The sequence below is a fragment of the Corvus kubaryi genome, unplaced genomic scaffold (genome assembly GCF_017639235.1).
Source record: "Corvus kubaryi isolate FWS band 111438036 unplaced genomic scaffold, C.kubaryi_AGA036_p1.0 37341, whole genome shotgun sequence".
Lineage (NCBI taxonomy): Eukaryota > Metazoa > Chordata > Aves > Passeriformes > Corvidae > Corvus > Corvus kubaryi.
The window spans coordinates 6,159,222-6,173,408 of record NW_024581112.1 but is presented as its reverse complement, the minus strand read 5'-3'; the positions used below and the strand labels follow the sequence as shown (position 1 = coordinate 6,173,408).

General features: G+C 40.9%; 2 protein-coding genes across 8 annotated transcripts in view; both read left to right on the top strand.

Moving 5' to 3' along the window:
- Window positions 1-14,187, top strand: part of SLC22A15 (solute carrier family 22 member 15) — a 45,424-nt gene that overhangs the window by 30,435 nt on the left and 802 nt on the right. For 3 of the 5 annotated variants that reach the window (XM_042031752.1, XM_042031747.1, XM_042031751.1), the window contains one exon: window positions 739-821. In XM_042031752.1, the coding sequence (XP_041887686.1) occupies window positions 739-821 (83 nt within the window). Of the gene's footprint in view, window positions 1-738; window positions 9,823-14,187 lie in introns of those variants that run through there. The other 2 variants (XM_042031748.1, XM_042031749.1) reach the window with 2 other exon arrangements.
- The window catches only part of MAB21L3 (mab-21 like 3), a 41,949-nt gene continuing 28,742 nt past the window's right edge, over window positions 981-14,187 (top strand). For 2 of the 3 annotated variants that reach the window (XM_042031755.1, XM_042031753.1), the window contains exon 1: window positions 981-1,068. The gene's annotated coding sequence lies outside the window, so the exon portion shown is untranslated. The remainder of the gene's footprint in view (window positions 1,069-14,187) is intronic. The other variant, XM_042031754.1, reaches the window with a different exon arrangement.

Sequence of the window (14,187 nt, the reverse complement as noted above, 5' to 3'; positions counted from 1 at the left end):
TCTTTTTAAACTGGAATCATTTGTGCCAGTTCCATGGAAAAATGCTTCACTGGCCAAATAAAAATCAATTAGCTGTAATAGCTGGTTTTATTTTTGGGTATGTGGTATAAATTGTGTTGTGAAAAGGACACAGTAGGTATGCCTGTAATAGGGACTTCACTGTCTGAAAATACAGCATGGTAGTGGTTTTTCCCTTTTCCATAACACTTTCACTTAGTATTGCAGGGGGATCTTTTATTAAAACTTGCACAGTAAAATGTCCGTGCTACCCAGGGAAAAGTATTAATTCTGGATGGAGAGGCTTTTACCTCATCAAGTAATCTGCATGTTCTGAGCTGTGGTGTGAGCTACTGTGTTTCCAGTAGCTCTCCACAGAGTAGGCACCTTAGAATAAATTTAAGAAAGTTTAGTAGATTATCACTTCAGAACCACTCTAGCCAGTCTCTCCTGCATATATTCCCTAGTGTACTGGTGGAGCAGAGGAAGTCCATCCACTAAACCCCCCTCTCTTTTAAAGATACTTTGAAGAGCCAAGGACTTAAAGAAATCTTAATTCATGTAATGTCTTTTACAAAGTTTTAATACAGTGGTCTGACCTGTGTTTTCTTACTTTTTCTCTACCAGCATTCCACAGAAGTATAATGGTTCATGTATGTTGAGATTGATTTAGTCTAACAGTCTAGTCTAGTCTAACAGTTTAGTCTTCAGTCTAACTAATGACTTCCTTTTTGCTTCTAGTCTGGAGACAAAGACAGTTCTACAGGGAGTGGAAGTGAAGATGAGGAGTTCTATGATGCTGATGAAGAGACTCATATGATCAAGTAATGCAAAGAAGAAACACTGGCTTATTTTATGGTTCTTCTTGTCCAGTCAGTTCAGCTATATGACAAGTACTGGGGACCTTGCTTGTCAGGGAATGTAGTTGGACAAGTGCCTGTGTTTTTCCTTATTAGGAGAGGGATTTGAGTACTGTTCAGACTGATGATGTCACTGATGCGCTCCATACGAGGCAGCCATTCCAAATCTTGTGGTTCAGAATGACAGTGCATGGACTGCATTTGAAGCCAGGTGAGACAGCAAGAGTGGGATGATGTATTTCAGAAGCCCAGGAAGTAACCTAGGCTTAGACAGATTTGGACAGATCATCAGTGCACATGTTGGTATTTTATTTTCAAAGTGGTGGATTTTGTTCCAGTACAAATTGATAAACTTGAAAACAACCACTGTATTTTTCCATAGGGTGAAAGTGGTCAGAGAGAGTGCTGTGTGCTACTCCACTGGGAACAAATTGCCGAAATTGTATGTTAAAATGGCTTTTGCATATTCAGTAGAGGAGAGGCCGCTATGAACATAAGGTTTCTTTGTGTGCACACCTGTGCAGAGTTACAGGTGCAGCTGGTTAGTCATGAGCTGGGCTTTAACTTAGTGATAATGGAAGGCTGGGAGGAAGGACTACACAAAAGATCAATCACAAAGCCTGCAAATGTAAGGAATGTTACTCACTTTTTTCTTTCTTTTCATACACGAAAGCTTTTTCTTGGTCTGTCTTGTGCATATGTTTGCCACGTGTTCCCCACATCTCAGCACTGCTGTTCATAGCTTTGCCTAGTTTTACCTTGTCTTCACTTTTGCTATAAATATTGAAGCTCAGCAACTTCTCTGTGGAGTGAAATAATTCCGTGACAGATATCATTTCCTGGGTGTGACAAAGGTGAGGTATTTATCGCATACCGTGTGTGTGGTGTGTTAGAATGTATAGCTCACTTTTTTGGACCTATCTGGGTCTTTATTTCTGGAAAAGACTTAACTCTGAAGTGGTGAGAGGAGCTGTGGGGTGCTGTTATATTTTGGGCATTATTGTCAGGAAGCTGCTAGTGTTTATTTTTAAATAATCTTGTGTGTAGATAAGGTTCTTATTTAAAAGGAAAGCAAATCTCTTTGGACTTTTTTGGTTATTTGATGTTTTTTAACTAGTGCTTGCTCAAGCACTTGGTTACTTGGCCTTGTTAAGGAAAACAACTTCACTTCCCTGTTTCCACTGAACTTTCTGTACATGCTTCATTCGAGGGATATGGAATCATGAAATATGAAACATGAACATTTGAAATTCCAACTACAAAAATGAGGCTTTACAAAGATTCAGTTTTCTTGAGGACATTGTCATCTTCATCCTCTAACCTGCGGCTTTCTCTTTGTTAAGATTGGTTTCCATAAAATGTTTGTTAGTCTTCCTACTTGGAGTCCCTAGCAAAGTGCCACACAATGGCAGCAAATATATTTTCAGGCTCACTAGCCATTTTTGCAAATCTTAGAATTAAAAAAGGGTGTGTAAAAAATCAAAAAGCTGTCTGCTGAATACTTCCTGGTTAAACTGGGAAGTTCCTTTACTCTGCAAGGAAGTGCAAGTAAACAGCACCTAAAGTTTGCAGCTAGCTGCTTGAACTTTGTTCACTGGGAACTGTAAAGCTGAGCCAAGTGCAACTACCCTGGCTGGTGCAGAGGGCAGCCCAGAGTCTGCACATGCAGGGTTCCCACTGGGTCTGAACTTGATCCAGGTGTTGACTAAAGAAAGTTGGGAACTTCAGTCCCTATGGACAGTGTATCAATATTGTTGTGATTTTTGCCTGTATTACAAGCTTTACTAGAAGAATTCTCACCCATGCTCTTCACTTTTTTTTCCGCCCCAGAATGTTGAGTAGTTGTTGTAGGTGTGGCACTTTTTAACCCAACTGGGTGGTCTTCCTGCCTTACTTGGCCCTTTTGTATATAAGAAAATTTCACCAAATAAGGTACTCAGTAGTTGAAAATGTTGAATCTATTCAAATATTTTTAAATCTTTTATTCACATTTTAATTTATGGACAGCTGGGAAAATGACTTTTTGTTGCTGATGGCAAACAGCAGCAAGCCTGGCAGTATTAACATGTTGCCAAGAGCCAACAGTTGTTTTTAGGTGTTTCTTGCCTCTGTTCCTCCTCGGGTGGTGGGTGGTATAAGTCAGGAACTGTCATTATCTACTCCTGGCAACCCTGTGTAATGCCACAAGACACCTCAATATAATTTTCATTAGCAGTAGGATCCTGTAATGGTTCGGGTGGAGAAGATCACTCTTTAGAGGACCTGAGCTAGATTTTGTTACAGTTTAAAATTAAATTTACCTCTCCACTCATGTACTTTTATATCATTGGTATACATATGTAAAATTGCAAAAAAATGAGTGAAGACAAAATTAGCAATTTTTTTGCATAGGAATTGCTGCTCTTTTTTTAACCTTGAATCTGTCCCATGTTTTCACCATTGGAATTTTAAAGTGAATATTTAAAAAGGAATATTACATCTTCCATTGTTACTTTCCTGTATCAGTTACATCAGAAAGCTTAGAGGAGAGAATCCCTGCAGGAGGAGCTCAGCAATGTAGCATCAGACTTTGCTCTCCAGCTTTGTGTTCTGAAGTTCACATCCATTAGGCGCATTAAGTTTCTTTTCTGAGGCCGTTCATTTTTAATATGAGCTGGCCTTCTGGTACAGAAACCTGCAGGATCACTTTTTTCCTTACCCATAATATGTAATGCTTTACAATATTGAGATAGTCATGCTCTGTGTAGCATTCACTGGTGAGAGGTGCAACACAGTGTTGTGTAGCCCGTGTGTATTTCCTGTGTCTAGGTGGAGCACCACTGCTGAGCAGCTGTTCCTCACTGAACAGTGCCTGTTGTTGTGGGTCTCACAACCATGGTACTTTAAAGCCCAAGTCAGAAGGTCGGAGAGAACTTGTGATTTTGAAGTCTGAGCAGGCTCAGACTTCAATTGAATTTCAGTGTCTGGATAGTAAGTTTGCCATGAGGAGCTCCTGGAAAGCAGAGGATGATACAGCACTGGATACATCAGTTTACTACATGTTGTAGTGCTAAGAGTCTGAGGCCCAAGGCCCTTCTATGCTTCAGTGCAATATGATAATCTTCTCCCATGTTTTTTGCTAGAGTAGCTGGCACTGTTGGCTAGTTTTGTGTTGTGCAAGCACTAAGATACCTTTTCCCAAGATGGAATTTCTTCTCTGGATTCCTTTGGCTGTGGTTTTTTGTTGGTTTTTTTTTTTTTTCAGGTAACTCACTTAGTAGGATTATGTTAGAGAGGAGAGAGCCTTTCCCTTGGTGCTGATTAGTCAGGTCTTAATACTGTCTCAGCAGAATCCCAAACATACCTCACCTAGCTGGGGACCTCAAGTGATGAGTGAATACAGCTAAGAGTGAAGGAGAGTGACAGGTCATGTGAGGCAGCATGGAAGAGAATGAGCTGGAAGAAGTAAAAAACAGTGGAGGATTCAGCTGAAACACTTTAGGGCAGGGGTAAGTGAAAACACAAAATAGCAGCTGGTGGGTAGAAATAGCCTTCTTGCTCCTTGTCTTCACTTTAAGCTTCTGCTTTCAGAGCTAGTATTGGTTCCAGGAGGTCATACTGGGCATATCAGTTTCATAATTTCCTTTTTAATGTCAGCTGTGTCCAGCACTGCCTCTTTAGTGATGAAACGTTTCTTTGGATCAATATAAAATGTGGCCTGCCTGTTTTCTTTTGGACTCAGCTTCTTTATGAAATGGCATGGCACCAAAATAATTTTTTGGAGAGTGTTGAATAACTGGTCATTATGGCTTAATTTGCCAGCTTTCCTTTAGGACAGGAATGTTGGAATTATTTGATGTGTTTGTCATGCAACCTCTTGTGAAATTATACTTCAGCCTTCTAAAAGGATTTTACTACCTGGCTGTTTTTGATAGGCTGAAGAGAATACAATACAAGTGATTAGACAAGTTTATTTTTTCAAACGTCCCCTGAAAACAAAGCTAGTGCTTTCTCTATAGGAATTGGGAAAGTGCTGCTCAGAGACCCCTGACATGCCAGAAACTTAGAAGCTCTGTGTTAAAGGAGGGCCAGAGATGACTCTCTGTTCAGGTCAGGATGCTGAGTGGAGAAGATGCCCGCACCCCTCCTGAGACACCTAATTAATGTGGAGCAGGTTGTAGCTTGTTTCCACCATAGTTACAGTCAAGGCTTTAAGGATGGGATCCACATGCTCATCAGCTCACAGTGTGCAATCCATGCCAGGGTTTCCAAACTGTGTGGACGTACTGAGGTTAGTAGGGTATTATTTACAGAACCATGGGGAATGCAGTTGAGCCATGTATTTTCCAGTGTATTTCAGCTAAGCATATAAAAGCACTTTGCAACAGAATGTGTTTTTTGTACTGAGGTAAAGGGGAAAGTGAGGAATTTTTCCTGGAGTGTGTTAAAAGAAACATCTGAGCTAAAACTCTTGTTCCTGAGTCTTCTGCATAATCACGGAATGCAGATTTGTTAAGTAGTAGTTTGTTTTAACTGAAGCTATGTATCCCTTTTCCCACCCTGTTAGAGTTTCCCTGGTCATGCTCTTTGACCCAGCTGAAACTGTGACTGCAAACTGTGAGCCTTGCAGTAAAGATGTCAGAAAAGCCCAAGAGCGGTGCTGTCATTTGATGGTGGAAGTTAGTCTGGCCTGACACAGTGTCTGTGTCAGAAATGTCTATATTCAGCTGTTTACCAAACAGGAGACTTAGGGTATAGCTGTATTTTGAGTCTCATTCATTTTATCTTACTGAGAGATTGTTATATGGAAGAAAGACACCTACATAAGAAAACCTCTCTGGCAGATCTAAATGTAGAATTGGAGGGCAAACAAATTTATACATAATTTTTCCATGCTGTGTATTTTTAATGCCTTGTCTAGTCTGTTGTAGCCTTCAGATTTTCCAGGTGCTACTGTTATTTAAGGCTAGAGGAGCTGGGTAAAACTTTTACCCCAACAGTCTGAATTTACTGAACTTTCTTATCTTAATTTTAGTACTACTTTCTGTTTCTGTCATTCTGAAAAGTGCTCCTATATGTGCCTAATAGGGAACGGGGTTCTTTGTTCTAATTTGAAGTGCCTGTTTTATAAAAGCAGTCTTTAATTTCCTCAGTAAACTTTATATGGGACTATGTGTAAAGTAGCATCATAGAATTGGATTATTTAAGTGCCAAAGACAGTTTTTGCTGGAAAGCAATAGCCCAAAACTAGTTCTAGCTGCCTTCATTTAGAATTCTTCCATGCAGCCTGCCAGAACTGGTATTTACAAGCATCCCTGAAACTATAGGGACAGAGAGTTACCTTTGTTTGCTTGTCTTTCATTGCTCAGTTCACTTAAGTAGCTTTTGTTTCTGAGAAACCAAAGAAATTAAATGAAGGATTAAAGTGTTCATTTTGTAGGACGTTCAGAATTTATACCATGGAGCTATTACAGGGAAATCTGCCAAGCCTGTTTGATTCTGAGTTGCAAATGTCGAAGTTTACTTAAAGACTGATAAAACCTGGTTAAAAACTACACACTGGAATTTGTTTGTTCATTCATCAATCTTAAAAATTAACATTGCTAGTAAACAGCTTGCCTGCAGCTTCATGGAATCTAGCATATTTTTATAAAATGCACACTCTGAGGCATTTGTAAATAATAATGTATAAATTTTAAATCCCTATTACAACTAATATTGACTGCAAGTCAGCCTTGTCATGCCTGCATATTTGTCAGTAAAAAAGCAGGTGGATAAAACTTTGTGCAGCAAGGGCTGATTACCCCCAGAAGAAAGATTATTTCTTTTAAACCATTCTCTACTGTGTGTACAGAATGAAGGGGGACCATGGGGTGTCAGGGTATTCTCATGTGTAGCAAGATTGTAGGTTGGAGTATGTTCAAGTACTTGCCCACCCTCATTTACTAAAGGTTTCTAGAGGAAATCTGTCTTTATCATGCTGTTACTGCTTCCCACCAACAGATCTGAGGTGCTCATATTATACCTACCTTGTCAGGAACCAGGCAGAAAGTATGGCAGTAAGAAAACCTTTGCCATTATTGAAAGTTGTATTTACTTAAACCTATCCTGGGAGAGAGATCTGGTACATCTGTTTTGAAACAAAATGTTTTTAAATTATGGAAACCTGATTGGGAGACAGGCATTTCTGATGTTAGTTTGTAGGAAAAATCAGTTTTGCAGATACTGATGAGAACTGTTATAGAACAAACAACTGCTAGGTGATTTGTGATGAGAGTTGTGCATGCTGTGATTTCAAGTATGCCTCTAAAATACTGGTTTCTAATATTTGATCCCTTTCACTCCTCAAAATCCAAACCAAGTTTTATTTTGTTCTTGTTAAAATTTGAGTAATGTGGGAAAGGGAAGTATATTTTTCATATGGATACTTTTTTTGCACTACCTTTGCCTCCTGAGTCAAATAATAGTTTGATTTTTTTAAGCTACCTCTTTATGTTGAGCTTTTTTTGTCACTTTTGTATTTTATTGATTTTTGGGAAACTACAAAATATTTCCTTTTTTATTTGTGTGGGAATCCATGGCTTAAAGTCCTCAAGTCATCCTTCTCTTTAAAGTTTTTCTCAAAGGCCTTTTAAATTTAGTTAAAAGACTTATGACTTTCAAGGAGCATAATAATTACACGGTTAGAACATGGCTTTTCTGTATATACTGTTTGCCTCTAAAAGGGCCAGAAAGCCCTTAATTTTTTACTAATGTCAGTTGAGGACATGACTTTTCAGGGGCAGTAAGTTTTGAATTGGGGGGCTTTAATCAATTTAATTTATTGCCAATTCGAGTTTTTAGTTTCTGCTTTGGTATTTGAATTAAAAATAATTAAAACACTTAAGAAAAACACTGCTGCTTTTCTCCAGACACTGGTCTTCCTTCTCTCTCCCCATGCCATCCTCAAATTCCTTGACTGCTTGTCATGCTCAATCCCTTCAGCAAGGCAACAGGCAGCACAGGAGACTGGGATCAGTCTGTTGGGCTTCTCTTTATTTGCTGCTCTTCGTTTCTTGTTCCGCTGCTCTCTTGTGGGTTTCAGCACCAGGCACAGTCCCTTTAGAGTTGTAGCTCCTTTTGAGTCTGCTCTCGGCCTCTGCTCAGGCTATGATTTTCCTTTGGTGTTTCTCCTGCTCAGCTGTCTCTCAGTTTCTCTTGTGCTGGCGTGGGCTTATCCTTTTTTCCTCTTTGTGTTGCAGCACTGTAATCTCTTTTTCTTGGCATTTACAGCCCTGTCTTAAACATGCTTTTGTCAAAGTGCCAGCTGCTCCTCTGGCAGTGTTGGAGTGCAGTGGGTCAGTGCTCACTGGGCCCAAGAGGCAGTGGGCACTATGTGAAACACGGGAGGATCCATCTGAACGTAAGGAAGCACTTTTTTAATGTCAGGGAGATGGAGCACTGGCACAGGTTGGCTGGAGAGGTTGTGGAGTCTCCATTTGTGCAGATACTCAGGAGTCATCTGGACATGGTCCTAAGCAGTCTGCTTTAGTAGTTGGTTCTGCTTGAGCAGGGAGGTTGGACCCGGTGACCTCCAGAGGTCCCTTCCATCCTCAGCCATTTTGTGATTCCTATGCTGGCTGCTGCTGAGCTGTCTGGGACCAGCACAGGCAGTCCCTGGCATCTTCCCTTACAAGACGCCCTGCAGCCCCCTCACTGCCAAGGCCCTGACAGCTGTGCTCGTACACTGCTCTACAGGGTTTTCTTGCAAATCAAGTCCTTAGCTTGGGCTGACAGTTTGAGAGTGGTGGTTGGTACTGTATTGCCTTTCTGTGTTGCTGTTGTCTTAGGTCAAGTAACTTAAACTCCTAAGGATATAATCAGACATTTATAGCCAAGTTCTGTGTCTGTTTGCATTTACATCCTTGCTAATTTCAGAAGACAGAACTTGGACCTCCTCTTGACCAGAGGACCAGCCAAAGGAGTAACTCACTTTTTTACTGCTCCACCCTTCATCATAATGAAAACAAATCTTTGTATAGTCTCTATATCCTGTAGACTTTGCATTGTTTTTTTACTCCCATTTAATTTGATCTAACAATCTAAAGTCCTTGCCACTTGAGAGCTGAGTAACAGGAAATTGGTGGCGGGGGCAGGGGGAGCAGATTCAGTTCAAAAATGAAGTTTGTATATAGTTGATGTGTGTATTGTTGAATATTTAATTTGGATTAATGGAATACTGAGTGTTATGAGCCTTCCCATGTTAAAATGACGACTGATATATTTCAGAAGTACTTTCTCTTCTTTAACTGTATTGGTGTGCTATTGTTAACTCAGAGCTGTACTGCTGAAAACTCTGTTGGTAGAATACTTCATCTGAGAAGTCACAACTGAAGACAGCATAAGCTTTTCCACAGTAGACCTTTTATGGTGATATAATCATATGTTCTGTGAACAGCTGTTGGATCCATCTTTTTAAGATGTTCTTTGCCATAGGTGAGGGGCCATAACAAATGTTGAAATATTCAAAATAATTGCACTTATCTATTCTGTTTTCTTAATGTATTTCGTATGCATACTGCCTTACCTGTATGTATTGTACTTCACCGGAGACACAAAAGTAAATACCAGGTTTTTAATTTACAATATGTTAATGAGTTTTTAAAATAATTCTGTAATACTAAATATTTTCCAGTGATCTCTGTCTATCAAGAGAGGGTGATGGTGGGTAAGCCCAGGTGAATTTAGTCAAAAGTTAATATTGGTGGTCTTTGCATTCTCTTTTAATTTCTGAATTACTTTGATAATTTTAAATACATCTTTTCTTTTAGGAATTTTGTAGAGGCTGACCTATGTTAGTAAGCCAACTTTTAGGTGATTTGTAACAGCTCTGATACTGCCTCTGACTCGTACAGTTCATCCAATGTCTTTGTAACTTATTTTGTGCCTTTTCTTCCCCTGACACAAAATGTCTCAATAAAAACAACTTATTTTGCAACACTCCAAACCTATCTTACTGTACTGATTTTTTTACTTGCCTGACCCTTTTGTTTTGTTGTCTGGAGGGGCATGAAGCTCTCAGAATAGAATAGATATTTATAATGGACTCTACAGAAGAAAATTGACAAGGTGGAAAGCAGGTCATTTTGGAAAGGCAGTGCTACAAAGCGCCTGGGAGACTGGGACTGTCAGTACTAATCAATATATTCCACCATATCTATCACAAGTCATTTCTAACAAAAACTGGCACCAGTGGAATGTGAGAATCAATTTACTACTGGCTTCAGTTATGCTGATTGATGTTGAGAGACTGGAAACACTTTGGGGGGTTTAGCATAGCAAAATGTCTGTGGTGGTGTTACTAACATGTACTGGGGGAGTTCCCACAAGCGCTAGTTGTCACTTAAACACCACTTCTTTAAAATGGGATGCAAATGTACAAGGCCATAGTCCCTGTCCTCAGTGCTCCTGCCAAAACATCTTGTTGGGGAATGGCGGAATTTGAACATTTGTCTTCATTACGTGGCAATCAGGTGATAAATAGATTGAGTGCGTTTCCTGTCCCCTGTCCAGTGGCAAAGAAAACATTGTCAGAATCTGGGAAAAGTCACTGTGGGAAATAGGGATCAGTGCTCTGTTTTAAACTGCCATTTGATTGTTTTCTCTGGCAGCCTTTGCTTTGTTTGAGAGCAGTTCATGGAGTCCCTGGTAGAAGAAACTGAATAATTCTCTGTTCCTATGAATGCTGTTCTTCCCTCCTGACCCAAACTGCCCCTCTCCTACCAGACAGCTGGTAGCATTATTCACCTCATTTTCCATTTGAAGCACATCTGCCCATTTCCCTCCCTTCAGAAAAAGGAGCAGAGAGATGGCTTGCTCCTTCATGCACTAGCCTGGCCAAACGACTTGTTCTGCATGTTCCCAGTGGTTTTAGTCCACTATTGTTTCTCCTCCGCCACTCCTGTTTTCAGTGCCCTTAATCTGCATTTAACTAGTTCTGGCCCTGAACATCTATCCCGTGGCCTGTCACTGCCTGGAGCAGATGCAGCACAAACGATTGACCCTCTCCCTTTGGCAGTTTGGTCTTGACTGCACAAAACAGCCAATAAACTGGAAAGGGCTGGGCAGCTGATTATGGGAATTAGCTTGAAGCTGTATAGTTTTATGGGTCTGAGATGGAGGAGGAAGTGTTCGCTTAAGAATGAAATTGCATTCTTTCTTTCTCCTGCTGCCTCCTCTTGAGGATGACTGTCGGCGATTGAATGACGGGCACACACTGGCAGGGAATCTCAATCGTTTGCTCAAATGAGTGAGTTGGTTTCACACACTTTTCTAAGGCACCGTATTTCCTTATGTGGCGTGCCCTATCTCGTGTTGCCACATCAGCAACACACTTCCTAAATATCTTTCTATGGGGTGGTCACTCGCTGTTCACCCGCCTGTCAGCCTCCGGCTCCTCTCTGTAGGGGTCTGCCGTGTGACACCTCCTCCCCCAGGGTCCGGTGGCGACAAGCCTCTCTGTGCCACCATGTGCTCTTTTGTTCTGCCATGTGCCTCTGTAGGCAGGTTTTACAGCTCACAACCCAATTCTATCTTATAATTCCCCATAGATGACAAATTTCAGAAGTTACAGAATAAAAGAATAGCATATATATTAGCCAGACACAGCTTGGACTGGAGGCTGTTAGCTCATTTTCCAGTGACTGAAGCTGGAGTGTGTAGCTATGCCGGTCATTATCTGATCTGCCTAGAAATTCTGTGAAAAGACTTGACTGAAGCCTCTGTAGAGATTCTTTCTCAGTCAAGGCTTGTTCTCACTAGTGTGCTGATTATCTTGCTCTGCTTTGTGGTACATACATCATGCAATTAATAAAAAGCAAATTTTTTCTCACTTCTGCTGGTGCTCTTATTGTATAGTAATTGTTCCCTCATGGCGATTGTTTCACTCTGGGCCCATGCATTGCTGAGTCTCAGTGACTGTCCTCCCCTCCCTTCTTCCCACACAGAGCATGCAGGTGTCTGGGCCTTCCCCTGCTTTTCTTTAGACACTTCTACAGGTACATTGGCAAAATATTCCTTTATCCTGATTGCTTCTTCAGCTTCTTTCCAGCCTCTCCACCATGCCATGGTAGACCCAGGACACAACACAGTGTCCAAGTTGGCATATCCTAAGGATCACCTAGGAAGTTTGGTATCTCTGACCTTTGTGTATAGGGTGGCAAGCTGTAGGTCAGACAGCTTTTATAGTAGATTGACCATACTGCTAACCAAGATCATACAAAGATACATCTGCTTTTAGAGTGGTTCAGACAGAATGTGGTTGTCAGCTGTCTTCACTCTGTTGGGGGCTTTTTGTGGGTTTTTGTTTTGGGTGGGAGGGGATGGGAATGTTTGCTTTGTTGTTGGGGGTATTTTGTTGTTTTGTTTGTTGGGTTTGTTTGGTTTAGCTTTGTTTTTTTTAATCTCACTCTCCTCCCACACCAGTATTTCTTCCAGCACTCTGAAATAGCTCCTGGGGACCAGGCTTTCTTGGGTGTGGAGACCCTTCTCAGTTTGCTTGCTGACACTGACCTGTTTGTTCTGCAATAGTTGTATTTTGATCAAGAGAAAGCAATAGATCTTATGGGTGCGTAACTGTGATAGATGAGACCTAGTTTCAAGCTCTGGCTCCAGTAAATTCTTGCACATTTTTATTAGTCAGTGACTGGATGAAGCACATAAACAGGGATGCCAGTCTGAGTCTTCTCTATCCCAAGTGAGTTTGTATTGGAGTGACCATTCTCACTTAGCACTGGTAATTTACTCAATTTGCTTCAAACTGCCATAGACTCAAGCAGTAAGTTCTGAATCGGGTCAATTTGGACATACCAGCAAAGTGTAAAAATAATACGAGCTAACATTGTGCTCTGGAGAGCAGTCATGAAAAAAAAATACCAGCTCCTGGAAATGCAGTCATCCAGTCTCATTCAGCCATTCATGTTGACAGAACATCGTTGCAAGCATGCTTCTTGGTCTGGCTCTTTTAAATCTTGGGCTTGGTCTGTCTGTCCCAAAGTTACTGTGCCTCTAGATTTAAAATCCTTTTCTTGACACCTGAAAATAACCAGCAAACCTATGCTGAGATCAAAAATGAGGCAGCTTTTTCTCACCTGAAAAGACTTCCACTGCTAAAAGTTTTCCCGGTTGCACTGTGCTCTGCCAAACACATTTTTTCCAGATGCTGTTTTTCTAACCATGTGTTTAAATCGGTGGTATTGAGTATTTCCTTTCTGGCATGCTGGCTGTTTACCTAGGCATATAAATAAAAGTGCTGGAAGGCTCCTGTTTTTGTGGATGTTGGCTGCAGGTAGGTTTTCAAGATGGTTGGACATCATGATTGAAACAGTAGAACAGTAGTTGTAGTTTAGTGATGGATAAAACATGGAGAGGAAAAATATCCTTAGAAATGCCTGGAAATGGGCTAGTAGAATATTTTATGTTTAAATTACGATGCACTGAACTTAGACTATTTCAGTCAACTTTCAGAGGACAGTACATGGATTCAGAACTCAAAATGCCAATTTCCCTGCCCGACATCTCAGTAGACTCTCCTGGAAGCCTCAGAGCTGATGCAGCCAGGGCTCCCAGCTTCCTGCCTCTCCTGCCATCCTCTGAGCTATCCATTTTAAACTTGGAAATTTCCAGACCCTGAACACATCACCAGACTGGGTCTCAGTGATCTTGGCAATACTAGAAGCACTGCTGTATGATTTATGTTTGCTGCCCAGTGGCTTGATGTTTAACAGCAGCTACAAAATGGACTGGATTCTTACAAATTTCCTAGTTGAGGCTGGTCAGTGGTGGGTAGCAGCATTATAATCTCAGCATTTTTCAGAATTTCCCATATCCTCAGACAGCGATCCTGGAGTGATCAATTTCTTTGGAAATACTACACTGCAGCATGAAAAGGTTCAGTTTGTAAATAATTCTGGGTTTCAAATCTCTTCCCAGGTTAAGAGAACTCACTTCTAGCAAAAGCTATCTGCCTTTTTCTGACACGTCTGGTATGACCACGAATGAAAAAAGGATATCAGGTTTTATAAACCACTGGACCTGATCCAATGCTGTGCTTAGTTTGGAAAGGATATAAACCTTTAACTTGCTTGATATGAAGTGCAGGCCCAAGGCTAATGTGAGAATGTGTGGCAGTGAGAACGAGCAGCATAGGCATTCGGAGCATTTTTGAGCCTGCCAGGTATTGATTGGTAACAGGAGGGAATGAGTGGAGAAGCATTTCAATTTGGCACCCATATGTGATTTTGATGCTGTCACAGTGAATTAGCAGCACTTTCTTTTCCCTTTAGTCCATCGCAGGCTTTTATCGTTGAAGTAT